This window comes from Cynocephalus volans, chromosome 1, assembly GCF_027409185.1.
Source record: "Cynocephalus volans isolate mCynVol1 chromosome 1, mCynVol1.pri, whole genome shotgun sequence".
Lineage (NCBI taxonomy): Eukaryota > Metazoa > Chordata > Mammalia > Dermoptera > Cynocephalidae > Cynocephalus > Cynocephalus volans.
Window position 1 is genome coordinate 77,520,847 of NC_084460.1, and position 27,454 is coordinate 77,548,300.

Here is a 27,454-nt window from a genome sequence, read left to right on the forward strand (position 1 = left end):
ATTAGACTTTTAACAGGATGAATTACTAGAGCTGTCTATACTAGATCTTTCCTAAAGAAAAGTACAAGTTTAATGAATGCAAACAGCTTCTCTTTCCTCCCTGTCAGTGCAAGGGGCAGCATGTGTTTCAGTTTGCATGTGATGTCCTGAGTGTGCCTGATGTCTGAGGCAACAGTCCTTAGAACATAATGGGAAAGTTACCTTCACAGATGTACATCACATTCCCTAACTCCCTTCCAGTGCCAGTTAAGGACCTCGTAATATGCCAGCTCTGTGAGGAAACAACCAAGAGTTGTGGAAGGGAAATAAAACTCTCTTGTAGTTGACCTGTTGTTACTGAGCTTCAGAAAGAAAGTTCTCTAAGAAGACTGTTTATCTGTTGTTTTGCTATTTCCTTTTCTTAGAGAAAAGGGGAAATGGGTTACATTTAGAAGACTGAATTTAGAAGCCCTGCAGCTAGCTAGCAAAGAATACTTGAAACAGCTTTTCGTATACTTGGAATTGGGGAGACACTGTCTCCTTTGAGAGGTTCAGTAATACATGTTTTATCTAAATTATTTTTAGAGGATCTTTCCAGCTCCAGTGGAATTACGGGTTTCAGAAGGCTGAGGGAGTGGGTAGGGGAAGGAAGCAATGTGATATCCTTTTCTCTGGAGTCTCCTAACATCCTTCACAGTTATTTAATGCCAGACTACAGTTTGTCCTATCTTTGTGCTGGTCCCTTAAATAGACTCACAAAGTCCATATGAACTCACAAAGAGAAAATCATTGTTGTTCTGTTCTGCTTCTTGAGATGTCACTAATAGAAGCACCACTTGGAAATGGCATATTCAAAGGGGATTTTTTCCTTCCTTCATTTTATTTTTATTTATTTTTGGCATCTGGTCAGAATTAGGATCCACACCCTTGACACTGGTGGTGTCAGCACTTTGCTCTCTACCAGCTGAGCTAACCAGCCAGCCCTCCTCCATTTTAGATGAAATTTCTCAACCAGAAAGATGTTAATTTGGGATACAGCAAGCTGCCTTCTGGTAAATAGTCTTAATCTTAAGTCACTACTTAAAATTTAATATATGTACCAGAAACTAGCTAATTGTACTTCAGATTAATGGAAATTTGCCCACCTTTTTTTTTTTTTTTTTTTTTTTTTAAAGCAAAATGAGGGCTGGTAAGGAAAACAGAGCTTGTGGTAGCATATGTTTGATTTCTGGGAATATATAAAGACACGATTTTGAGGAACCAACCCCCTACGAGTGTTGTAGATCAGCCCAGGCTCACACCTGGAGTAATTTATAATCTAAAGTTTCAATAACTTTTTCAGTTGAGCATGGTCAAACTTCATGTTACATTTACATTGATGATCTTTTTTTATTTTGGTTGTTAATGGTATATCTTTTGAAAACATTAATGAAGTTTACTATAGCAATCTCTAAAAAGCCAAAACTTTCAGGTGTTAAATTTTTTTTTAGTGAAAACCAAAATTCAGCAACAAAAGAGCAATAATATATTTTCTGAAAACAAATTAACATAAAACAGATGAGGAAAAGCTATGTATTATGGCTATATTGTTACTCATGTAAATATTATTAGAATATTTTATTTAGAATGACTCACTGATTTCTTACATCTTTCTTTTAAAGTAGATATCAATTATCAATAACCAATTACATTCTTTTAGCTGAGGTTTTAAGAAGTTAAAACCCATTAGCACAAGCAAGCAAAAAGGTCATTTGGGAGTTGTTAGCTGGATCTACTTCCTCAAGTTGTGTGTGTGTGTCTCTCTCTCTCTCTCTCTCTCTTCGGACCAGTGATGTTAATAAATGAAAAATTTCCAGCTTGTATATTTTAAACCTGCTCAAGACATGTGAGCAGCTATAGTAATGGCAAAATTCCATGCTTAGTTTGTACTTTTGAGGATAGATGTTTTAAAAGAAGCAGGTTTAATTGATGTGTTAATTCTTATTCTTTGCATTGTTTTTGGTGTTCCTTGACAAAAGTGGCTTGTAACTTATGTTACTCCAGCATTTTCTAATTCTGATTTACTCTGGTATCAACGTTTGCTTGTTTGTTTATTTTAGGGAATTAGAACACAACCTGTTTTTCGTATTTGTTTTTTGTTTGGGGTTCTAAACAGTAATTGCTTATTGTTGGATTGGAAGTCTCCTTTCTTTTAATGATATTTTCTAAAACCATTACATTTACCATAAGCAAAATATTTTTGAGTTCAGTGAAATCTTGTTCATTTATTGTGTCTTTAATAGAGAAATCTGTAAAGTGACATTTTTTTTCTGAAATTAAACTTTCCCCAGTAAGAAGACAATGTGAGCAGTAGAGCTCTTGGTAGCCTTTAACTACTTAGAATCATAGTGTTGGAAATGACCTGAGAGATGATATAATCCATCCTTTTCTTTTTATATGTATATTTGTCTTTGTAAACTCATATATTAAAAATATTTTAAAACAGGATCAGGGCTGGTGTGTTAACTCAGTTTGTTGAACTCCAAGCTCCAGGGTTCGATTCTTGTACCAGCCAGCCACCAAAAAATAATAATAAAATAAAAAAATAAATAAGCCTATTTTTGGATGTTATTCTTAGAACTCTTAAGAAGAGCAGGAGCCCCCCTGGAGTAAGCAATGTTTATAATGTTTTTAAATTGAAATTTTCTTCAAACCTCTTTATGCTAAGCGAATAAGTGTAGCACTTTACCATTACTGTAGAGTGATTTCATTCCTTGTTACCACTAAAAAAGTTAGGAATCATATAAATTTCTTTTTTTTTCACATATTAAACTGTTGTATACAAGTATCAAGGTGAGTCTCTAAAGAAGAGGCCAGTGAAGTGTCCTGTTATGTCAGAGTGAGCCTCCTTGGTGATTTTTTCCCCCCTTCATTGTTGGTAGCATCTTAATTTAAAAGTCATTAGTTAGAAATGTTCATAAAGACAATTTTTTATGATAGATGAAATCTAGAAACTACTCACTAGAATGGATAAAGGGTAGTATAGTCACATATTGGAATTCTGTATGTGAGAATTATTAATTTTTAGAACAAAATAAAATGACCTCAGCAATATGAATCAATCTTGAAAGCATAATGTTAAGTGAAAGATGCCAGATATGAGAAGCATATACCGTATTATTCCATTTCTATGAAGTTCCAAAGTGAGCAATACCAATCCAAGCGGTTAGAAGTCAGGATGGTCCCCTGGGGAGTAAGATGTGACTAAAGGGGTCTGAGAGGCTTCTGGAGTTCTGGTAAGTGGTTTCTAGATTTGGGTCTCATTTCACCAGTGTGTTCATTTTGTAAAATCCATAGAATTTGTGCACTTTTCTGTATGTGACTTCTAGCCACTTGGATTGGTATTGCCCACTTCAGGACTTTATAAAAAGTATTTAAAAAGTAAAGAGCTTCTATTAAATGGAAAATAACTTACCTACTTTATACTTATTTAGTTGGGGATGAAGGACAAAAAGCCAGAAAGAACAAGCAAGAAGCATTCCCAACACTGGAGACTGTGTTCACAAAACTCCAACTCCTTTCATACTTTGATCAGCATCAAGTGACATCTCAGGTAGTCATTTAAAGCTGTTTTATTATGCATTTTGAATATTCCTATTTGCGTAGAATTCTTAGTATATGTTTTCAGCCTTAATATATACATACGTTTTATAAGCATATTTGGAAGCATCTCAGACTATTGAGTAGTTCATTTTTAAGTGTCAGGTTGCCTTCCTCAGAAGACTTAATTTTTATCATGTAATTATGTTTACCTTGTGATAATAATCAACAGTGTATAAAATAATCCCCAGTACAATACTTATGTTATTACATGTTGTTCCTACATTGCTATTGATAAGGGAAAAATCTGTTCATGACTGAAATAAAATACGTGGTCTGGCCAGTTAGCTCAGTTGGTTAGAGCATGGTGCTGATAACACCAAGGTCTAGGGTTCGATCCCTGTAGCGGCCAGCTGCCAAAAGCAGAAAAGAAATACTGTGAAATTTAGAAGAAACCAAACCAGTTTTGTTTTACAAATCCAATGATATTCAAAAAGATACATCTAAAAACGAATTAACATTTGTTTTTGTTCTACCATTAGGATCTAGATTTTGTTTCTGTTGAAGAGTATTGATTATACTTATTTGTGGGGTACAGAGTTGAATATCACTACATGTATACTACGTGTAATGATCAAATCAGAGTAATGAGCATATTCATCATTAGAAAAGTTAATCATTTCCTTCATGATGAGGACATTTGATCTCTCCTCTCTTCTGGCCATTTGAAATTATGCAGTAAATTATTGTTAATTATAGCTGTCTGGATCAACTGTATACCAGTAGAACTTTTTTTTCCTTACTAGCTATTATGTGTCCATTAACCAACCTCTCATCCCCCCTTCACTTAAGATCTACATCTTAATGACATCTTGTCATATTTCTTCAAATTACAGTTGCCATAAGGAAGTCATTTGAGTGGTACATGGTTTTGGTTTCTGCAGAAACGTGTTTTAACTTTTGGCTAAGTGGAATCACTCATAAATTCAAATGTATTACTTAAAAAATTAAAATAATTTAAGGGAAAGATTGTTTGGAATATTGGCCGTAATTCTTCTCACTTTTGCTTGCGCAGATCTCTAACAATGTGCTGGAACAAATCACAAGCTTTGCATCAGGAACGTCATATCATCTCCCTTTGGCTCACCACATTCAGCTTATCTTCGATCTCATGGAGCCAGCTCTGAACATCAATGGACTAATTGATTTCGCAATACAGGTATCAAAGAGACCATGCTTCTTTTACTTTTAGGAAAACAAACCTACCAGGCATCATGCAATTTAAAATTAGTCAATTGCTATGCATTAGCACTATTTTAAGGACACAGTATTTTCTTTTTCTTTCCTTCTTTCTTTTTTTTTTTTGATAAATGTGAGATTCTGAATTAACAGTCTTTAACGTTTTCATTGTAGCTGTGTTTATAGTTTTCAACTAAATAATTATAATTGGTGCTAAAATATGTCATTTAAAAATGTGAGAGTTTCAAATGTGGTTTTGTTTTTTTTTTTTTATCATTTTGCTTAGGGAAAGATGAAAGTTTATTTTCTCTGTATAATAGAGTACATTTCAGGCTAAAAGCGAAAACAAAAAACTTTTGATTTGTCCTGCTATATTTCTTACACACATTTGAATTCATTAATTGTCTTCTGTTATTCACTAATAGAAATAAGACTGGTTTCCATTGCACATTCTGTAAGAGGTATTAACTTTGTTAATAAGAAGAAAATAATGACAAGTCACTTCTATTTTATTAAAGAGAAGGGGAAAAGAGAAAAGTGAGTGGTGTGGATGTTCTCTAAAATTATGCAGTCAAGAACTTTGGACTGCCATAAAGTTTCGGTAACTATTTCAGCCCTGGGTACTTCCTGATTGTATATATACACCCTGATGTCTAGACAGATCAACTCCATAAAATGGTAAAGGATTAAAAATAAGAAACAATCGAATTATTTGGTGTATGTTTTCTGAGACTGTGGTTGTATTAGAATGACTCAGTATATTCATGGTTTGTTTAAAAAAATTTTTTTTTTCTATTTGTGTTAGCACCTACATTTTCATTCAGTCTTTTTTCCTGTTTTAGTTACTAAATGAACTGAGCGTTGTGGAAGCTGAACTTCTCCTAAAATCCTCCAGCCTGGCAGGAAATTACACAACAGGACTGTGTGTCTGCATTGTGGCTGTTCTCAGGCGGTATCATAGTTGTCTGATCCTGAATCCTGATCAGACAGCCCAGGTGTTTGAAGGGTTGGTATATAAAGTGTCATTATTGTTTTTTTTAATCCCAGAATGTATGATTTGTGAAGAAATAGTATAGTGGTTTTAAAAGAAAATAGTACTGATGTCTATTTCAGTAAAAACATAGTTAAAGAATACTTTTGCCAGAAAACATTTCTTAGAGGAGATATAAGCATGTAAAGTATATTCTTTTTGAGAAAGTATGATTCCTTTCTCCCTTCCTTTCTGCCCTTCTCCCCTCCCCCCCTGGTTTCCAAGAGTATAAGACCAGTCATTTATCGTGCTCTGTCATTTTTGCTACCCAACATCATGGCTTATTATGAGTTGTGAATACTTGTAACCTCTTTGTTCATGCAATTTCAGTTTACATTAGGAGAATCCAACACCAAATAAACTTTGCACATATTAGAAATTTGGGTCTTCATATTTTTTTTGTTAATTAAAGATATCATTTGACAAGAGTTAACCTAGAACAAATGACTTTTTTGTTCTCAGTCTTTTTTTGGATTGTGTGCATTGTAGGCTAGGGCTTAGTCTATTACCACTAGTGAAATTGGGCTAAGGAATTACCTAATATCATCCCCATTAGAGACTGAGGAGTAAGGGAAGCAAAGAAGTATAATGAGCTCTCAGTAACCTTTATAAGAACCTTTTTCTCTATTCCCCACTCTTTTCCCCAGGGCTTTTTACAAAAAAAGACAGCCTGGTTTTTTTTCTTCCATTTTTTTCCTCCTGGCCTCAAAAGAATTATAGGGTTCTTTGCTTTCATAGTACCTTTTTTGTAATCTAGTGCATGTAGTCAATTTTTACTCTGTACTAGAATGGCAGCTTTTCTAGGGAAAAGGACATACTACCCTTTATGTATATCAACTATACACAGAGATTACGAAGTGAAATCCGAAACTTTAAAATGTTAGAAAATATACATCTTAGAATTAAAGAAATACAGAATTATTTAATAGCCCTCAACTACCCTGTAAGGTTTGCATTTTTAGTATCATTTTACAGATCAAGAAAGTAAGACTCAGGCCTGCTAGATGAAGTGTTTGAAGTGAGGTCCCGAACACCACATAGCTCAAAAACTTCACAGATTTTTAATAAACATCATTCTAACTGGGAGCTCATTCATGCTGTTTAGTTTAGCCTGTATCATACTTTTTAAATAGTGTATGGAAACCCTCTAGTTGGCCATCAAATGAATTGAATGGGTGTGACAAGTTTGTTTGGTTTGGAGGTTTTTTTGGTAATATTATTTTGAAATTGATTTCAGTATCATTTATTCGGGCACTTTAAATTTCTGTTCCTTTAAATATTAATAAAATCATATTTGATATTAACTTTTTAATATTTTCATTTTAACATATATAGTAACAGTAAGTATTTTTCCCCAAAATTTTGGGGTTTTTTTTGTACTTATGTGAATGAGTGTACTGGCTCACAGTGTAAATGTTTTTCTTATCCCTGGCAAGTCAAAGAAGTTGAGAAAACGCTAACTTCTCTACAGCGGATGCCTGCCTAACAAGCTCTGAGTAAATGTTAGTTTATTTTAGCCACAAAGTAATTTTTTGCTTTACAGTTTGTATCAGTATTTTTTTATTTATATAGCTAACAACAGATTGAATCATTACTTTTCTTACTAATTGTGTGAACTTGCTGTAATTGGCAGCTTCTATCTGCTGCCAGGTGGCCCCTTCCATCGATGTCAATTCACAGGGTTTGAGGTGCTCCTTTGCCATTTCTTCAAGTCTCTCGATTCTACCTGTGGTATCTGTGACTCCACTGTCCTTGTTGGTCTCAACATCCTAGGCTCCTTCCTGCTTTCTCCGGTCCCCTGAATGGTGGGGAGAGGTCTGGTCTGGGAATCGGGAGACCTGGGCTCTCCTCTTGGTTCTGTCATGAGCCAACCCTTTGCCTTCGAGCAAGTCCCTTCGCCTTTCTGCACCTCAGAGCCCTCTACACAATGAAGGTCGTGGATCAGATGATGTTCAAAGCCCTTTTCAGCTTTAATAATCTGAGTCATTTATGACACTGTTAGTGTAGCGTTATGGCTGATCCCTGTAATAGAAGACATGATGGTGGTGGTGATAAACACTGCTAGCGTTTTACTTCAGTGCTACGTGCACTTCTTTGTTGTTTGATGTGTGGACAAAGAGGCACAGTCTGATTGTTGGAAAATGGCACGGAATTGTAGTAATGGTACTTCTGAACAAAAGGAGCTGTAGAGAATGTCACTGAAAAGAAGGGGTTTTATCTTACATAGAGAAATTTTTTCATTGCTTTTGTTTCTTCTTGTCAGTGACATTTCTGAAATTTTAAAAAATATCTAGCATTTCAATATCATAATAGAAAACTGATATTTTATTTAATTATTCATTATTTGATATGAGGATTAGTTTTAACAATCTGATATCTTTTTTCTCACCCAAGTAATTCATACACATAATCTTACTCTAAAAGATTTAAATGATGACATGTATATTAGCAATAAATGTGTCTCATTTTTTCATCCATTTTTCTCCTCAGGTTGTGTGGTGTGGTAAAGCATGTTGTAAACCCCTCAGAATGTTCTTCCCCTGAAAGATGCATCTTAGCCTACCTCTATGATCTCTATGTGTCATGTAGCCACCTCAGAAGTAAATTTGGTGACCTCTTCAGGTAGGTAGAAGGAAATCAAAAAAACAGATAGGATGGTACCTGTGTTTGTTAGTGATGCCACCAATATTGTCATCCTTTTTAATAGTGAAAGCTAATCATAATTACACTTATTTTTACACTTATTTTACAGTAATTTTGATATACTCAAGACTTGTTTAAACTGAATATTAAAATACATAGTGTCAATAAAAGACTGTTAAACAATACAAGTGTGTGATCATAGGTTTTTTTTTTTTTTTTTCCCCCTTAGATTGAAATGTCTTTAGGTCATAAACTATCCAACTTTGACTAATTTTACTTCTTCAACAAATAACGGATTTTTTTTTTAAGACTTTACATTTTCTTTATGTTTTGCAAACATAGTACATCTTAGGTAAGTCATACTGAAGTAATGATGAATATTTGGCATATCTTTTTTTTCTGATTTGAATGATAAGCCTAATAAAAGGTTCAGTGAGGCAGCTTTCGTATTTTTTCTGAAATTATTTTCTCTCTTTGTTTTGAAGTCTCCATGTTTTGCATTAACTTTTTGTGTTACTTTGGGTAGCTTTAATATTCTTTGGGCATCATGAAGTTTCAAAATTTTTTCATTTCCTAGTGACTCATAGAAGGTTCTGTACTCCTTTCAGTCTTTTTCAACTTTTTCAAACTGTTTTTACTTTTTTACATCTTTTTAAAAGAAACAGTTTGCTGTTTAGTAAATTACTTTTCACTTGTTAATGAATTTCCAAAAAATGGCCATTATCGTTATTTTGAGTAGCATTAAGTCGATGTGTGTTAAAAGCAGGACAAGCTAGTTTGTGTTACAGATTTTATTTGAGTTAGGTTCAACTTGATAAATACTATCTAATGTTTTCTTGTATGGAAAAACACAGCTGAGTTACGAAGAGACTGCAAAATCTGCAATTAACCTATTTGCTATCTTTGATTTTAAGTGCTATCATTATCAGGTCATGAATTTTATTCCTGTCAATAAGTCTTGTTGCTTAAGGGGTTACTTAGGATCAGCAGGGTGGCACTTAGGATCACAGGGAGTGGCACTGTCTAAAGTTTGCTTGATTAAAACAACGGAAGAGAAATGCAGCTTTCTTGGAGTATATTGAGGTCAATGATGTGTTTGTAATTTGGGATTAAGATAAATGGACAAACCGAAACTAGAGACACAGAGAGATTTCTATTAATATACTAATAAAACAATTTTAATAATTTTATCTGAAACACCATAAAGTTCTGTGAGGGGAACATTTGGCAGAAATGTAACACTAATCATATCTGCCACTGATTGAACTACTGCTGTGTACCAAGTGTTGCACTGGGTTATTTCCATCAAGATCTTCAATCCTCACAACAAACCCAGGAAATAGAAATAATTTTTCTATGAACAAATGATTGTTCCTAGTCATAAGGTAATAAATGATGAAGCCTAGATTAGAACACAAGTCATTTGGCCTCAAGATTTGTGTTGCTTTCATTACCCTACCAGGTTTTTATGGTCTGTGCAATTTCAGAAGGAAAATGTCTGAGTTGTTTGCTTAATTCCATGTGTGCTGCCATGCAGCAGAGTGGTAAGAATTAGAGAGTGATCTAGATGGAAGCTAACGTTTTATTAAAATATAGAAGCTCATCTAGAAAGAATGCAATAAATGAGATAGGAAGCCTAGAAATGAAGGTAAGGGGACTTTCCACGAGCTGAAGAATTCAGAGAAATTATGCAATCCTGGCTGGAGTTAAGAGAGAGCCAACTCAGGAAAAGTCTGTATGCTGATAGAAAAGTGAGGGCGAAGCTTATAAAAATTAAGGAGAAGCATAGTTCTTTAGGTTTCTAAAGACAGACATGGTTAGATTGGTAGAATAAAGTGAGAGATTGAATTAAAAATAGGTAATGCTTTACAATTTGTAGGATTCCATTTTATTAAATACTCAAGGCTATTAGAAGGTGAAGGAAACCAGGGAATGTGGTGTTAGGGAGACAACCAGAAAGGAGCAGTTTGTTTCTGTTTCATTTTTGGGGGAAAGTAAAACAAGTTAAGAACTATCGCTCCATGAGAGTGAATGAAAAGTTGAGTAGAAAGTGTGGCAAGAGCACGACAGGAAAAAAACAGATGTTTAAAAGCACTGGGGGCTATATAATGTCTGTCATTTTGAAAATGTTGGCTCCAGATTGCAAACTTGTATCCTTAAGTGAAAGCTGACAAGTTTTTACATAAGTTGTTTGCAAAGAAAGATGAGGAATGTAGAAGATTATAATTAATTCCATTTAGTGGATGACTTTAGTCCTCTCTGTTAGACCAATGCCTCTCAAGCATTAGATTTATCTGGGAGAGCTTGTTAAACATACAGATTCAGTACCCCTACAGTGAGGCCCTTGAATCTATATTTTTAACAAACACCCCAGTAGTGATTCTAAAGGGAGAGGGCTGAAGCCACATTTTGGTAAACAGTGTCTGTTTACTTAAAGCTGTTGGCAATAGCAACAGTTTAGGGTAGAGAGTCTATATGCCTTTTCATTTTTGAGGGACTCATTCCTGGCCATGGTTTATACAGGTATGTAAGAATACAGTGTTAAAAAATAAAAAAGCCCTATGTTGCCTTAACCACAAATACATTTGCTGCCAAAAACTTAATCTGAAAAGACTTTCTACTGCATGAAAGAGTTCTTAAATAGAGAAGGTAAATGTTGTTTATGGATTTGCTCTCCACGGCAAGGAGGCATATAGAATAGCTAAGTTTATATGGACTTTGAACTCTGAAATCAGGTCATCCTCAGTCTCATCTACAGAGCACGATTAGAGGAGATACATTCTCCATTTATACTTCTAATATTCTATATCTGATTCAGATGTAACTTACTGAAACATGAATAGTTTTCATATGATAGGCTGTTAAAAATCTTTTAATGCTGCTGAAAAACACAACATGATAAGTTTTTAGAAATGATATAATAGTTCCTTTACTCCTATAGAATTTGTCTGTTATCCAAGTCCCCCTACTAGAGAGTGTAAGCTCTTTGATGACAGGGAATGTGCCTCTCTTTTTCATAGCTGTGCCACAGTGCCCAGAGTACCCTTGGCACATACATGAACTTCCACTGGATACACTAGAGCTAGAGGAATGGTTTTGCAGGATGTGTTAATTTGGACTAAAACACCAATTTTTTTTCTTGATGGGTAGTTGAATCCTTTTTTATTCTTAAGTAATAATGCTTTACAACCATGGTTAAGAGACTGTTGTTGGAAGCCTTAATTTTTTATTTTTAGAATATATAAAATGTAGAAAAGATTTAGAAAATAATGAAGGTTATTATTATTTCTTCATTATTTATAAATAATGAAGTAATCAAATGTCTTGTTCTTCCACTTATTCAGCAACTATTTGTTGAGCAATTATTACATTTCGGGCACTGTGCTCAGGGCCGATTAGTAAGAAGTTGAGTTCAATATCTCATAATGTGAAACTTCTCTAGGAATGCATTATAGTTGCTACCATTTAATATGTCCTTAAATGGAATAATTTTCTAGTTACTCTAGTTTTTTTCTTTTTTAACTTTTCTTGTAACCTCAGTAGTGCCTGTTCAAAAGTAAAGCAAACCATATATAATAATGTGATGCCTGCAAATTCTAACTTGCGATGGGATCCAGACTTCATGATGGATTTTATTGAGAATCCTTCAGCCCGTAGCATCAACTACTCAATGCTGGGCAAGATCCTCAGTGACAATGCGGCCAATCGCTACAGCTTTGTTTGCAACACACTCATGAATGTCTGCATGGGCCATCAGGATGCTGGAAGGTGAGAGGGGTTGCCCTGGAATTCATGATTAACCGGAGAGTTGTTTCCTTGGTACTTGTTTGAAATTAAGGTCTTTAATAATTACCTGGCCTCCCATTTGGCTATCTTTTCCTTTTTTTCCCCATCTTCTTTAGTTCCTGAATTTACCTCTGTTCTATAATTTTCTTAACCTGAGAGACAGTGTTTTCTGGCTTATTGCTCTGGCATGAGATGTTTTCTAAATGGTCTATTTGTTATATAAATCCATTTTCAAAAACATTTAATATAAATACAAAAAAAAATCTATGTATTGGAAAAAAACTATATTTGGGCCTACCTAAATTACATAGTGTCTTTAAATTTTTTGATGACCTTAAAAATGTAAAGTTGGTAGATCAGATTTGTTCACAGAACTAAAAATATGCTGATTTACATTGTTAGAAGGTATTTGAACCCATTTACTTTTCTTCCGCTCAAGGTTATTTGGCGAGTGGGTATTTATTATTATATCCTGAATGTAAGGAAATGAATGACATGTTCAGTGATAGTGAAATGTGTTAAGTATGTCACATGTGAGTATTTCTCTTTAGTAGAAAGTTGCTTTCTACTATTTTCTTTTTCTTTTCTAGGATTAATGACATAGCCAACTTCTCCTCCGAGCTGACGGCTTGCTGCACTGTGCTCAGTTCAGAATGGCTGGGGGTTCTCAAGGCTCTCTGTTGTTCTTCAAATCATGTGTGGGGTTTTAATGATGTACTTTGCACTGTAGATGTAAGTTTTCTTTTTTATTTAAAAACTCAATTATGCAATTAAATATTTAGTTAGTGGGTAATCTTTTTAAAAAAATTTAATTGACTCGAACTGAAAGATCGTAAAATATTTTTTTTCTTTCTCTATCCAAAAGCAGTAAACCATAGTATCATTGCCAGGGATTAAATAAATGGAAAAAATCAAAATAAATAAAATTAATAGTTTAATCTATAGTAGAGATGCCCAGAATTTCCTTGTTTCCTGAAATTTCCAGTTAGTGAGATTTCTTTCATATGGATGGTCTCTTCTGAGCTGTTTGTTCTTACTTTTTATCAAGTATCTCAAGTTCCTCATGACACAGGACATAATTTAACTAAAGGAGTTTACATTCCAAAGATGACCACTTTATCTCTGCCTGTTATCACTCCTCGGAGTAATCCATGTCATACATTAATATATCTTATGTAAAGAACTTTATACATTTTTAAAAATGCCTCTTGGTTGAAGGTTTACTCTATAGTTCTGCTCTCTCAGGACTGCTTGGACAATGCTATCTACATATGTCCATTTCATGGGCATGTGTTTATGTATATTTCATAGCTGTGGCCTGCTTTTTCAGACAGAAAAGGTCCAAATTTTTATCTTTAACATAGCTCCTTAACCTCTTGGTTGTTTCTCGTTAACACTTTAACCTCTTGCTTCAATCCCTCATCTGTAAAATTGGAATTAATAGTAATGTGAACCTCATGTTGTTGTGCTATTAAATGAGGTGATTTTGGTAAATCGCTAACCATAGTCCCTGGCTTGTAGTATAAATCGATATGAAGGCTGCTGTTTTTCTTACTTTCTGTCAAGTCTGAAGGGTTCTGTGATAGTAGAGATTTCACTGTGACTGAATTCATTTTCCTCCACTTTCTCTTGTCTTTCTTTTTTTTAATGTAGGAGTCCATTGGTTAACCTTCAGGGTTGTTTTTAAAACTAATTTAATCATACGATAGAATCCTTATTAGTGATTCCTGAAGGGAACTCCAAAGCATTAGTGAGGCATGTTTTTCAACTGGTGGAATCTACTTGTTTTCCCTTGCTTCCTAATGGTCTTACCCTTAAATGACATATATTTCATTCTGCTGAAAAGTTTTAATTGTGCTCCATCTTTTAGCGATTTCTTGATTTTTGCTTTTTCATTGTGTTATTTTTTCATTACGTGTGCACAAGTTAAAGCTCAGTATCTTCTTATAGCGTTGGGGTATAGCTAAACCTTATTGTCTTATAAAGTAGAACTAGGCCTAGAAGAAAATAATCATAAGTTACAATTTCCTGCTATTGGTTCATGTTGGGATTTGAGATCTTATTGGTATTGCCTACATTCTCTTAGTTATTAATCTTAGATATTACTTGAGAGGGTGTTAGGTATTAAAACCTGTCAATGTTTTTCTTGAAGGTGAGTGACCTTTCATTCCATGATTCATTAGCTACTTTCATTGCTATTCTGATAGCACGACAGTGTTTTTCCCTGGAGGACGTCGTGCAGCATGTGGCACTTCCCTCTCTCCTAGCGGCAGGTAAGGTGACATCCAAGAACGGCATTTGTTATTTGGTGCTTATCTTGGTGGAGTGTTTTCTAACTATTAAAACACAGGGAAAGGAGTATTTGAGGGTATGTAAGTGGTGTGGCATTAAAGTAGAGATGGTAGAGCTGTAATAGTTCTGTACAGAGTAACATGGATCCCTATGGAAAAGCTTGGAAACTGCTATTTCATTATCTGTTTTAAGGAGACACTTAGGTTTCTCAGAAAGGTACAGCCAGTGTCTTACTTTCTTACCATAAAGAGAGTTTATTTAAATTATTTCAGAAAATTTAGCCCAATGGAAAACCATAAAAGTTGTTCTTGAACTTGCTTTTCACATCCCATTTCCTAGCTTGTGGAGATGCGGACGCTGAGCCTGGGGCGAGAATGACTTGCCGGCTCCTGCTTCACCTCTTCCGAGCTCCCCAGGCCTGCTTCTTACCTCAAGCAACGGGTGAGCTGACAGCTGAAAAATCTCTGACTACGATTTCATTTGGAGCTGTAGGTTCTAAGATAGCCAAACTGGCTGTCCAGTCTGTAATTTCCTTTCTGATTTTCATAGGCTTGCTCTGGAGGTGATGAAGGAGTGAGATGATGCCATTGAGAGGGCTGTCAACACCTTTTATTTATGTAATATCAGGATATACTGAGAAATAAAAATCAGGTGTTAACAAACAATAAAAATACCTTTGGTTTTAGGCCAAGCCATGCTGGTGGGCAGTGTGATTTGATCATTCAGTATACTATGTATGTTGATTCTGAACACTGAAGCAGCTTAGGGCAATGGTAATTCTATTTTTTTCCTAAGGTAAAAGGAACAAGGTAAGAATTCTAGGGGCATTAATGAAGTCTGTTCCTAAAGATCATTTCCACATAGATATTTCCATGTCTGTGTGAGAATCGGCATTCGTGTACGAAAGTTTTGCTAATCTTGCACATTTTTCTGAGAAATAAAGACATTGTTTTAGTAATTAAGAAGTAAAGGTTAAGTAAGGAGTCTTGGCAATGTTTCTTAGTGAATTCATGAAGCGTCAATTAAAACAAGCTAATGGCAATTAAGCGCCTATAGTCTAACAGTGAAAGGACCTGGTGACTATAAAGGATTATAGAAGGTTGCTAATGATGGTGATGAGACCATTAAAGGTTTGTTGTTGTTTTCACAGGCAAACCTTTCCCTGGAATAAGATCATCTTGTGATAGGCACCTCTTAGCCGCTGCTCACAACAGCATTGAAGTAGGAGCTGTGTTTGCTGTCTTAAAAGCAATTATGATGCTTGGTAAGACTATCCTGGCCTTAAGCTTTTTGGTTAACCACCAGAAACAGAGGCAAAATAATTTGTATTCAGGTTTAAATCTAATTGATATTATTAGAAACATTGTTTGTTTGTTTGTTCTGGAAAAATTAGTTGGCTTTCCCCAAGTTTAAGTATAATTGGACTCTGAAGATTCTGCCCTTACCTACAGTGACTGGGGGGAATTTAAATATAATACTTTTCATGGTGTTTTAATTTCATGGTGTCTCATTCTGATGTAGAATAGATCCTCAGACCTACACGGTTGTTTGTTGGCAGAAATCACACTTTGTGATGGACAGGGTTGACTTGGTGATCTAACCAGAGGTTTAAATTTCAGCCAGAGTATATTCCAGAAGCAACACATCAGAACACTAGGGTTTTAATCTTAGTGTTTCTGCTTCCATTATGACCCTGAACTACTTTATATCCTTCTGCTTAGTTTTTTCTTTAATCAGGTAATAATTACAATGATGTGGGTAGTATCGATAAATCAATATTAGATGTCACAAAAATTTTTACTCATGATGTCCAAGATATTTTTTATATTCTAATTTGTATGTTTTCTCCTGGAGTAGTAGTACTGCCTTTTCTGTTTATTTATAGTATAGTACCTTAAGATAATTTTATTCCATAAATCATAAAGGATTTGAATGCTCAAGAAGGTTTGAGTTCATGCTGCCTAATTCCAGCTTTAGATACTTGCTTTTGGCCTTGACTAAACGAAAGTTCTCTCTTATGTTCCAGAGGTGCTCCCTTTGATTAGAACAGAAGTTACTGAGTGGATAGGAATTGGTTTAGATGGGTCTTAAAGAACATGTTTGAGTGTATAACCCTGTCCTTCTTGAGAAATGTTATTTGTTGATGTGATAAACAGAGTTTCATAAAACAAACTATTAAAAGTCCACCTAAAAAAAGGGAACACACACACACACACACGTGTGTGTGTATATATGTATACATACATTTTTTGAAATGCCCAAGTATTTTGTAGTCAAAAGAGAAGGGCAGAACTACATCAAGGGCCACATCCTCTCCTCTGAGCTTAGGAGCTTGTAGATTTATACAGCTATCATTAAATGTTCATTTCAGTACAATTTCTCTACTCTGATGATGTTTGAAGGGACATCAGAGACGGCAGGTCAATTCTACATGACAAATAAATGTAGGGATCATGAAGGCAAGGACTGGCTTTTTTCCTGTGGTATGTCTAATGCTCATCAGAGAAACTAGCAAAGAGAAGGTTTTCAATAACTAATGTTGGAGGTGTGAATCCATAAATGATAGATATTTTAATGGCAGAAACGAAGCTGAGTGCCATCCGTACTCTGGCCCCTTAATTTGCAGGACTGGTCTCATACCAAGTAAAATTTTCCCAGCCCTTTAAATATCCAAATAATATGGAGGTTTCCCAGGTTTGAGGTGTCAGGATCAGGACAGTTACATGTCAGCAGAGCCCTGGACCAGGTGGGGGCTGAACACTCACTTAGCTCTATTGTCCATGTAACTGCAGAAGGTCTGGCACTGCCTCCTGGACCTTCTCTGTCATCCTAACATCTAAACTAAATGAGGATCTCCTAGTCTGGAACTGGCAGAGGTATTTGTTTGTTTTTGTTTTTGCAGAAGTTTTATTTCATCTACGTCACCATGTTCTAACCAATACCCTCTTAGTTCCTATATTTTGAGTTAAGGAGATGGGACTGTTACATTGGATTTAATTTCTAATTTCTGCAGTAGTTTAACTTGAGTGTAGATAGTTGTTTATATCACTTAAGATGGAGAAAGCACACTAAATTTTGGCACTTTTAGAATTTGGTCTTCAGCTCCCAAAGAGTTCTGTGAATTTAAATAAATTAATGTGAAATTTTCTTTGTGTGTTAATGGGAAGTGTATAATATATTGATGAATTGAAATGTATTATTTATTCTTCCCCTTCTCAAGATTTTATAAGTTAATATTTATTAAGTCATTCTAATTTTTCAGATTCTTTTCAGCAGAGTCAAAACTTTTTCTTGGTCAACCTGTGGATTTTAAAAGGCTTTTTGCTCTGATCTGGGCTTGGTTCTGCTGTCTTTTTGCAGGCAGTGAAGGCCTCATCTAAACTCATTTGTTGGTTCAAGGGTATTTTCTCTGTCAAGGATTATTATTATCCTATGAGTAAACAGGCAAAAGTTTGAAGGCTCTGCTCTCATTTGGTAATCCTTAGTACCAAATTATATTACTTTCTCACTTTTAAAATACTATAGTTATTTGTCTTTAGAGAAGATTTATTTCCAGCTATTCAAACATTCTGCTCAATTTTTTCCTCAGAACTTTGTTATGAGGAAAACACTTTACTTAGCTTCATTTCACTGGGTGTATTAGAGATTGATCAGGGAAGGGTTTCTAATTTGGATGTTACGGCAAGGAAGGCAAGAGACACGGGTTATTCAATGAATGCCTACTTTTCAGGGTGTCCTTAGCATGCACTGCCCTTTTCCATTCCCAGGGAAATAAATCTCTCTTGTCAAGAAGTTGATAGTAAGGTGGGCTAAGGCAAAACTTTTCTCTTGACCTATGGATAGAAAATAAGTCATTGTAAGAGAAGAAATGGAAAAGGGACATCTAGAAGGGTGAGTAGCCCATTTTTTCCTTGTCTGTAAGTCAAATTAATTTGAATATGCATTTGTGCTTGAAATACTGGTGAAGTCAGTGTTCTGTGATTATTAAGTGTGATTCATAATGCCCTTTCCAAGTTTGGTGAAAGTACATTTAATTCTATAAACAAAATAAGGAGTGAATCTTGACTCGCTTTCTCTCCATGTCTGATAGAAACTTCTCTGGGTTCTTGCATTTATTCTCTTTATCTGTTCTCTCTATTGCTGAACAACTGGCTATGCAACAATACTACCATTCACATATTTTAAATTCCCCAAAGCTAGCCTCATTTGCTTCTTAGATATTTGGCAATATTTTGAACTTCTATGGTTTTTGCTTTTGTGATTCTGTTGTTTAGGAGATGCCAAAATTGGCAATAACAGTGTCAGCTCTTTAAAGAATGAAGACTTCACTATGAGAGGTTTACGACGTGATGGGAATGCTGATGATATCTGGACTGCCTCACAAAATTCAAAATCCTGTGGGAAAAGCATTTCCATAGAAACTGCCAATTTAAGAGAATATGCTAGATACGTACTGAGAACTATCTGTCAACAGGTATTCTTCTGGTTTAATTTGCCTTTTACTTTGAATGCATAACTGTTCTTTTGGAGAAAGCTATTTACTATTGTAGGAAACTTGTACAGAGATGGTTCTTTTTCTTGCTAACTTTATATTAAAATAATTTCAAATTTGCTAAAAAGTTGCAAAAATGATAAGGAACTCCTATGTACCCTTTACACAAATTCACTAATTTTTTACATTTTGCCACATGTGCCTTGTAATTCTATTTGTGTGTGTGAATGTGGGTGGGTGCACATAAATATGAGAGTGTTTCAAAAAGTTTAGTGAAAGAGTCCTATTATCTTTTGATTCTATTTTTCTACAAACTTTTTGAAATATTTTTTTCCCTGAACTATTTGAAAGTAGGTGGCATACTTTATTCTTTATTTTTGAGTACTTCAGTCTTTATTTCATAACATAACCAAATATACAGTTATTAAAAATCAGAAAATTTAGCATTGGTATAGTAATTTTTTCTCATCTATAGCCACATTTTGATTTTGTCTGAGGTTTCCTGTACATTAGCTTCAGATTGTACATCCCTGGCCAAAACACTACGGAAGTAATGCTGTGTTCTTCTAGTTAATCACATCTGAAGGCACATGATGTCCGTTTGCACCTCATTGGTGATGTTAATTTTGATCAAGGTATCTCCATTGTGTACTTTCAAGATTTCTCCACTGCATACTTATTATTTTTTTCCCTACAATTAATAAGCAATCTTTAGGGAGACACTTTGGGGAGGTGATGCAAATTTTCAGCTCCTTATCAAACTCTCCCACCCTTCATAAACAATCATTTCATTTCTTGTCCAAAGTAGTCTTCGCTCTGATGGTTGCAAAATAGTGATTTTTTTTTTTTTTTTGACTCTTTCTGTCCCTCCACAATATCAGTTTTTGTCTTACTTTAAAGAACCCACCCTTCTCCCCTATTTATTGTCCATAAGGGTTATAATATACTGTTCTTAGTTATTTTTCATGTTCAAATTGTCCCAAATTTGTCCAATGGGAATCCCTTTATCCTGGCTCTTGCATCATTTGGCATATTTCATCTTTTTTTTTTTTTTTAAAAAAGTGTATTTTCTTACTTTCTGGACCATCTTTTACTTTACCTGTCCCAGACCTGAAATTACCCATTCCTCTTAGGAACTTTGGTTCTATTTAGTAGAGGACAGTATAGAAACCAAGATCTGGGTACTCTGTGTGTTCATTGCTATGGGGTATCATTGCTTCTAGGCTCTTTCAGCAGACAGAACTAGTGAAAAAATACATCTATATACATAAATGTGTGTGTGCTGTAACTGTGAGTTCATACTGATACTTCCAGTTCCAATCCAACCCCATGAAGTTGTTCTTTGTATTCCCCTATTCCATATTGGTATCACCTTTTACAGTGAGAGCCCTGATTCCCGGTGACCAAACTGTTTACCAGTTTGGCTTAATTCTACTATATACTTAATATAGTTTCAGAATTATCACACATACATATCACTAGGAGAAACAAACCTACCAAAAGGAGTTGAGGTTTTGTTTGCAGTTCCTTTCTCTCTGAGGGTTTACAGTACTTGGTTCAAAATTTATTTGAACTTTCTCCTTTATTGTGAGTATGTTCTTCATTTGAAATACAATTGGATTTATTTGTTTTTGTTTACATTCAGTTTAGATTCCCTTTTTCCCCCTTAGCTGTGTCTATAAAATAACATACTTCCAAAAGCCGAACTACACAAAAGGTACTCAGAGATGTGTCCTCCCTTCCATTTCCTTTCTACCCTTTACCCCTCCCTGCCCGAGGGGACTAATTTCATTATTTTCTGGTTTATTCTTTCATGTTTTTAAAAACATTTCTCTGTTCTTTTTTAAAAAAATACTGGCATAACATATTCTTTCGTACTTTTTTGTAGACATAATGTTGACAGTGTCACGTTTTTGTATTTTGTAGGTATGTTATATAACCATGGTAAAAGTTAGGTAAATCGGGGCCAGCCCATGGCTCACTTGTGAGAGTGTGTTGCTGATAACACCAAGGCCATGAGTTCGGATCCCTATATAGGGATGGCTGGTTAGCTCACTTGGGAGAGTGTGGTGCTGACAACACCAAGTCAAGGGTTAATATCCCCTTACCGGTCATCTTTTAAAAAAAAATTTTTTTTTAAAGTTAGGTAAATCGTTATATAGGTATTGAGAGGCAGTTGTTCATTGATACCCAACTGTGAGTACACATTGGAATCACCTGGGGCATTTAAAAAAATTACTATCTGGGTGCCACCACCTGAGTTTCATTTAATTGGTCTGATTTAGGGCCTCTGCATGGAATTTTATAAAGCTCGCCAGGTGATTTTAATGGAGAACCAGCATTGAGCCACTGGTGTGGTGGTTAAGAAATGGACTTCATCTGAAATAGATCTGGGTTCAAATGAGGCTCTGTTACTGGTGGTGATTTCTTATCCCATTTAGTATAAGGATTTACATTTTAAAAAATAGTGAAGGAGTGTAAATTGGTAGAAACTTTTCGGAGGGCAATTAGTCATATGCATCTATAGCCTTAAATTTTTGTTATAGTCCTTGACGCAGCAATTGCACTTCTATGAAATTATCCTAAGAAAATAATTGTATAGAAAACAGATGTGCACAAATTTTTTTTAATAATAGTCTCACTATTCATAACAGTCAAAAAGGAAGGTAATTTTCTAAATATCTGCTTTAACCTGTGTTCTGTCTATTTAGTGGAATGTGTTCCATAGAAATGATGTAGAGTGTATATAATATAGAATCATTATCTTTATACAGTGAGTTAAAAAACACTGATTCCAAAATAATACTTAGATCAATGCCACATTTTCCAGTTGGAAACACATATCAATATTTTCTTTCTTTTCTTTCCTTTTCTTTTTTTGCATGTTTTTCATTTTTTTCTTTAACCAAGGTTCTTTAAGACAAAATGCTAGAAATTTTATTTGTTTTTGCTACTTTTTTCTTGTAATTTTTTAAATGGGAAGATTTCTGTCAGCTTTATATTCCATTCTACTGTGAATGGAGTGCGTATTACATACATATATTTTAAGTCAGTGCCTATCGATTTAACTGCCATATTATTTTCAGGAATGGGTAGGAGAACATTGCTTAAAAGAACCTGAAAGATTATGTACAGACAAAGAACTCATATTGGACCCTGTGCTTTCAAATATGCAAGCGCAGAAATTACTGCAGCTTATCTGTTATCCTCATGGCATTAAAGAATGTACTGAGGGGGACAACCTGCAAAGACAGCACATTAAGCGCATTCTTCAGGTAAGTACTATATTCTAAAGATTATGTTTCTGTCATTTGACACATTCTTTGTGATTTTAAGGAGATTTTGTCACTGCTAATTCCTGACTTCAATTAATTTGATTTTTATTCCCCCAACTTTCTTTTCTGAGGAATTCCCACACTTTATTGCTGGGTAGACACAGATGCTGCAAATTGTATATAATCATCAGATAAATATTGATATTTTAAGTCATTACTGTATTTACATGAGAAATAAGCTTTGTAGAGGGGCTTCTTAATGTATTATTCAAGAAATATTGAAATCCTTTTGGAATGGGATTTTGAGGGAAGAAATGCTTGTCTTATTTATTTTCAGTGCCTGGCTAAGTCAGGCACTTTATTTTGATGTTGCCATTTATTTGTGTCTACACCAAATATATGTACTGAGATTGGAAGCCTTTTGATCCATTTAAATTCCTTTATTGTATATGATTATTCTGCTCTTTCTTGAGAGAGAATACTGTAAGAAAGTATTATGTTTCAACACATATTTAATATTTTTAATGTTTCATTTTTTTCTTCAGAATCTTGAGCAGTGGACACTGAGACAGTCCTGGTTAGAACTTCAGTTAATGATCAAACAGTGCTTGAAGGACCCTGTGAGTATATACTGAAAGTGTTATATGTATAAAATTTTATGATAAGCAAAAACACACCTGAGATTTGAGGGTAAAAGAATACATATGTATGCTAGTTTTTTTACATCTAACTCTAGGGCTCTGGTTCTGTGGCCGAAATGAACATCTTACTGGACAATATTGCAAAGGCAACAATAGAGGTGTTCCAGCAGTCTGCTGACATGAACAATAACTCTGCTAACTCTGGCATGAGCCTCTTTAACCCAAATAGCATGGGAAGTGCCGATACAACTAGCACAAGACAGAATGGAATAAAAACATTTCTAAGGTATATTCTTTCTAGTTTTATTGGTCTATCATTAATTTTTCACATGTAACAGTAAATTTTATTTACGTATTGCAGTTTTTTTCCTTAAGCCACAGGAATGTGAAGGAAATAATTACTTGTAAGTGACAATTATCATTATTTAAAAAGTTAAAGGGTAAAGCTGGAGTGGATGATAGCTTGGCATTCTAAACATTTGGTTAAGTAGGCCCGGATGCCTTGGAACCCTAGATGAACTCAGGTTTGATTAGTGCCTTCAGCATCCTTTAGGCCACTGTATTCCAAGGTGTTCATTATACAGGAAACATTTTTTTCTGCCATCTTTATTAATTGGCAGTTTTGCACAAATATGGTAATTTGTGTTCAGAATTAGAACTAGTAGGCATATGGAATCTTAAAGTAACCATTTAATTTGAAAGGCAGATTAATTTGTATTTTGTCATTTTGGTGTAAAGTATAACTAGTAAATTTTAAAACTTTAAAAATTGGTTATTATTGTGCTTAAACATAATGACATTTCATATTGTAAACGTGACAGACAAGTGTATTGTTAGACAAAAGGATTGTTACTAATCAGTGAGCCAGAATTACAGAAAAACGCTAAAAGAAAAATAGTTTAGTTTCAGTATCCTCCCGGGTCTGCACCTTCTATTGCTTTCGAAAAGCGTGGTGGGAAGTGTCTGCACACGTCTGGTGATTGGCCTGAGGAAAGATAATGCAGGAATAAAAGGGAAATTTTAGAATGATCTGTGTGTCTTGAGCTTCCGTGTTTTGATTTGGAGTTTTTTTATGACAGAGAAAAAAGATGCTTTTTGGGGGTGTAACACCTGTTTCTGATTTTAGTTCATCTGAACGCAGGGGCGTATGGTTGGTGGCGCCCCTCATCGCCAGGCTGCCAACTTCCGTGCAAGGAAGAGTGTTGAAGGCTGCTGGAGAAGAGTTGGAGAAAGGACAGCACTTGGGTTCTTCGTCAAAAAAGGAAAGAGACAGACAAAAACAGAAGAGGTATAGCTGGAAGATGTGTCTGTTTATGTGAATGTGTAAGGAACAACTGAGAAAACCTAGCACTCTGCAAACATACGTGGTCATTTTATCCACTGACTACTGAAATCTAGTTTTTAAATGGAATCGGAAATGTTCTATTAGGCAAGGCTCTAGTCCTAAAAAGTTCCAGGGTATATAATGTTATATACTAGTTCTAAATTCTGCTTATGTATCCAGATCACTGCTGAACTGTTAAAAATTCTGACTTCTGAGCCCCACTTCAGAACAACTGAATCAGATCTGGATAGCTACCTATGTGGTCCCTATACCAGAGTACTTCAAAAAGTTCACGAAAAGATTTGTATTATCTTTCAATTCTCTTTTTCCATGAATTTTTTGAAGTGCCCTAACATTTTATTTTTAATTAATTTTAATTTTTTATTACTTAGGTATTTATCTTTAAAATGCAGAATGATTTATTTATAATTCTGGAATGTTGAACCCTGAAATAGTTACTAGTATTTTTAACATTTAGGGCTCTTATTCTGGACTAGATATTAAGAGTTCAAAGCCACCAAAACTAATGTTTCCTAAATCTATTTTATGCTCTTCCCAAGTCACCTCTCTCAGTTCTGCCCGTGAAAGAAGTGATTCAAATATTTTGGCCTAGATCTCATTAAGAAGTATTTCATTCCAGAGTAGCACTTAGTTTGTAAGTAAATATGACTTATCGATTGTTAGCGAATTGAAGATATTTCATTAAAATTCCAATTTGAAACAGAGTTTTTACCAAATGCTTTGAAACCCCATTACCAATGGTGGCTGTGGTGGAACCGTGCACTGGATGTCACTAGCAAGCACATGTTTTTGGAATCCTCAGACTTCACTCAAGTACCATGCTTTTTGGTCTGAGAAATGCACTTAAACACAAGACAAAACCCCCAAACAAGCACAACACACATACAGACCTGTTTCTTGGACTCTAAAATAAGACTTTTGTATCAGAAAGTTTTCATTTTATTCTCTGTGTAAATTGCTATTCTTTCTGCGTATTTTTAAATTCTGAGTTTTGATGTAAAACACAAATTCATTATTTTCTCCCCCCACTGCCCCAACACACTCACATGCAGTATGGATTTATGCTAGTTTAAGAATGCCTTCAAGGGCAAAAGAGATATTAAGTTATTTAGAAGCATTCTTAAGTAGGGAGTAGAGACATGATTTAACTTTTCACATAGTCGTTGGCTATTTACCACCCCCTCCTTTATCTGATAGAAAAAATAAAAGCCAAAAGCCCAAGGGAAAGAAATGAACTTTGCAATGGGAACTAATTCATTCTTTCTAACTAGATCTGCTGTCACTACTTCCTTTGTAGTATGTCTCTTTTGAGTCAACAACCTTTCCTCTCACTGGTACTTACCTGCCTTAAGGGACAGGATGAACAACGGGAAGGCCTCCTAACATCTCTGCAGAATCAAGTTAACCAGGTAAAGTATAGTGTAATATTAAGCCAGGCAAGTATCCTTCTAATGGCATTCATTTGTTTTCCTCTCAAATACTGAGATTGAACTAATAAGGGTGCAGCATGTTTTGATTAGTTGCCAGGAAACACAATCCATGCCCTGTTCTTCTACCTGGCATTCTGGTCACCACAAGAATAACAATTTTATAATATTAATTATGCATACAATAAATGTGTATAGACTATAAAAGTAAAATTTTGCATATCGCATATAACTTTGAGGCATCTGCGTCTCTCCTAACCCTGCCTTCTGGGAGAGGACCTGGAGTGATCTGTGTGGCAATAGGGATGGCAGTGACACAGAGGAACCCATGTCCCACTCCTCAAGCAGGGCTTCCACATTTTGGGCAGGGTCTCAGCTTCAGCACTGTCAGTTTAGAAACTCAATTTTATTTGCCTGCCAGAGCCAGTTTGATGCCAGCCAAGTGCACCAGAAACTTGTTTATAAATCAGAAGCCATATTTGTTCATTTACAAAGAATTTGGACATTGCCTCTTTGTGAACCACAGTTCTTCTGGTCACTGTTTGGGGCACTTGCATTCTCTGTACTGCAAGGAAACTAAGTGATCAAATTAGAAATCGGGGAGCATGGAACCCAGCAAAGTGGATAGATTGGTCGTGTGAGGTGTTTTATCCTGGTGCAGAACCTAGTGGACCCCTCTCTGTGGTGCTGTTTCTGTGATACCGTGTCTTTCTTTCAAATGGTACTGGGTGGACATGGATGAGGACACTTGATCTTAATTGGTCTGCTCATTAACTCTCACCTTTTTGGCTATGAGAGATCTTTTTTCTATAGAGAAGCCAAAGTCATCCTTTTAAAATGTAAGTCACACATTTCTCTGGTGTCCAAAATGCTGCAGTGTTTCTTATTATACCTAGAATAAAAATTCAAAGTCTGGGTTTATGAGGCCCTCCCTATGCGATCTGGCACCAACTCCTCTTCTACCTCATTTACTGCAGTTATGGCCTTCTCAGTCCTCTCGTTGTCGGTGTTGCTGTTTCTTGAACTTGCCAAGCAAATGCTCCCCTCAGTGCCTGTGCATCTTTTCTTTCCTCCCCGATATTAGCATAACCTGCTCCCTCACTTTATTCAGGTCTCTGTTCAGATGTCACCTTCTTAGAGAGGCCATGGTCACCCTCTAAAAACAGGACCATGGTCATTCTCTATCCCCTTGCTCTGCTCCATACCCTTTGTGACACTTGTCAGTACTTGTCCCATTACTATTGTGTCAGCTCCATGAGAGCTTGTGTGTTTCATTAATGGCCTTGCACCCTTCATTTAGCTTGTTAGAGGTCCCTATCTTTTGATGAGATTTGGGAAGTGTTCTCCTCTTGCCATGCAGGTCATCTGTTGAGATGGGTTACTTGTGCATGGGATGCATTTCAGCTCTTGTAAGGTGATACTCACTAGCTACTGTATTTCCGAACATGACAGGTTTTTTCTGTTGTTGTTTTTTTTTCTCTTTCATGTCATGTGATTCTGGGGTGTTGCCCATTGTGGCTTGCTTTTCCTAAGCAAACGTTTCCTTCGCTAGCACTGGTCTGAGTCAGTGAAGAAGTGAGGACACAGCCCACTCTATAGATTGGCATACCTCTGGGCTGATGTCTAAGACGCTGTATTTTTCATAAGACAGCAAGTCCCTCTTCAATAAAACATCAAAATTGTACATGTGCTGGGTTCATAGCATGTCCCTAGAAATATATCTTGG

At 35.4% G+C, this 27,454-nt stretch overlaps 1 protein-coding gene across 1 annotated transcript in view; it reads left to right on the forward strand.

Annotated features, from left to right (window-relative positions):
* The window catches only part of MED12L (mediator complex subunit 12L), a 320,736-nt gene that overhangs the window by 246,085 nt on the left and 47,197 nt on the right, over positions 1–27,454 (forward strand). Inside the window, exons 17-31 of the mRNA XM_063098437.1 lie at positions 3,453–3,571; positions 4,634–4,777; positions 5,640–5,803; positions 8,318–8,449; positions 12,011–12,238; positions 12,847–12,988; positions 14,409–14,529; positions 14,888–14,989; positions 15,699–15,812; positions 18,823–19,022; positions 22,127–22,315; positions 22,861–22,935; positions 23,052–23,242; positions 24,083–24,244; positions 25,599–25,710. Of these exons, the coding sequence (XP_062954507.1) occupies positions 3,453–3,571; positions 4,634–4,777; positions 5,640–5,803; positions 8,318–8,449; positions 12,011–12,238; positions 12,847–12,988; positions 14,409–14,529; positions 14,888–14,989; positions 15,699–15,812; positions 18,823–19,022; positions 22,127–22,315; positions 22,861–22,935; positions 23,052–23,242; positions 24,083–24,244; positions 25,599–25,710 (2,195 nt within the window). The remainder of the gene's footprint in view (positions 1–3,452; positions 3,572–4,633; positions 4,778–5,639; positions 5,804–8,317; positions 8,450–12,010; positions 12,239–12,846; positions 12,989–14,408; positions 14,530–14,887; positions 14,990–15,698; positions 15,813–18,822; positions 19,023–22,126; positions 22,316–22,860; positions 22,936–23,051; positions 23,243–24,082; positions 24,245–25,598; positions 25,711–27,454) is intronic.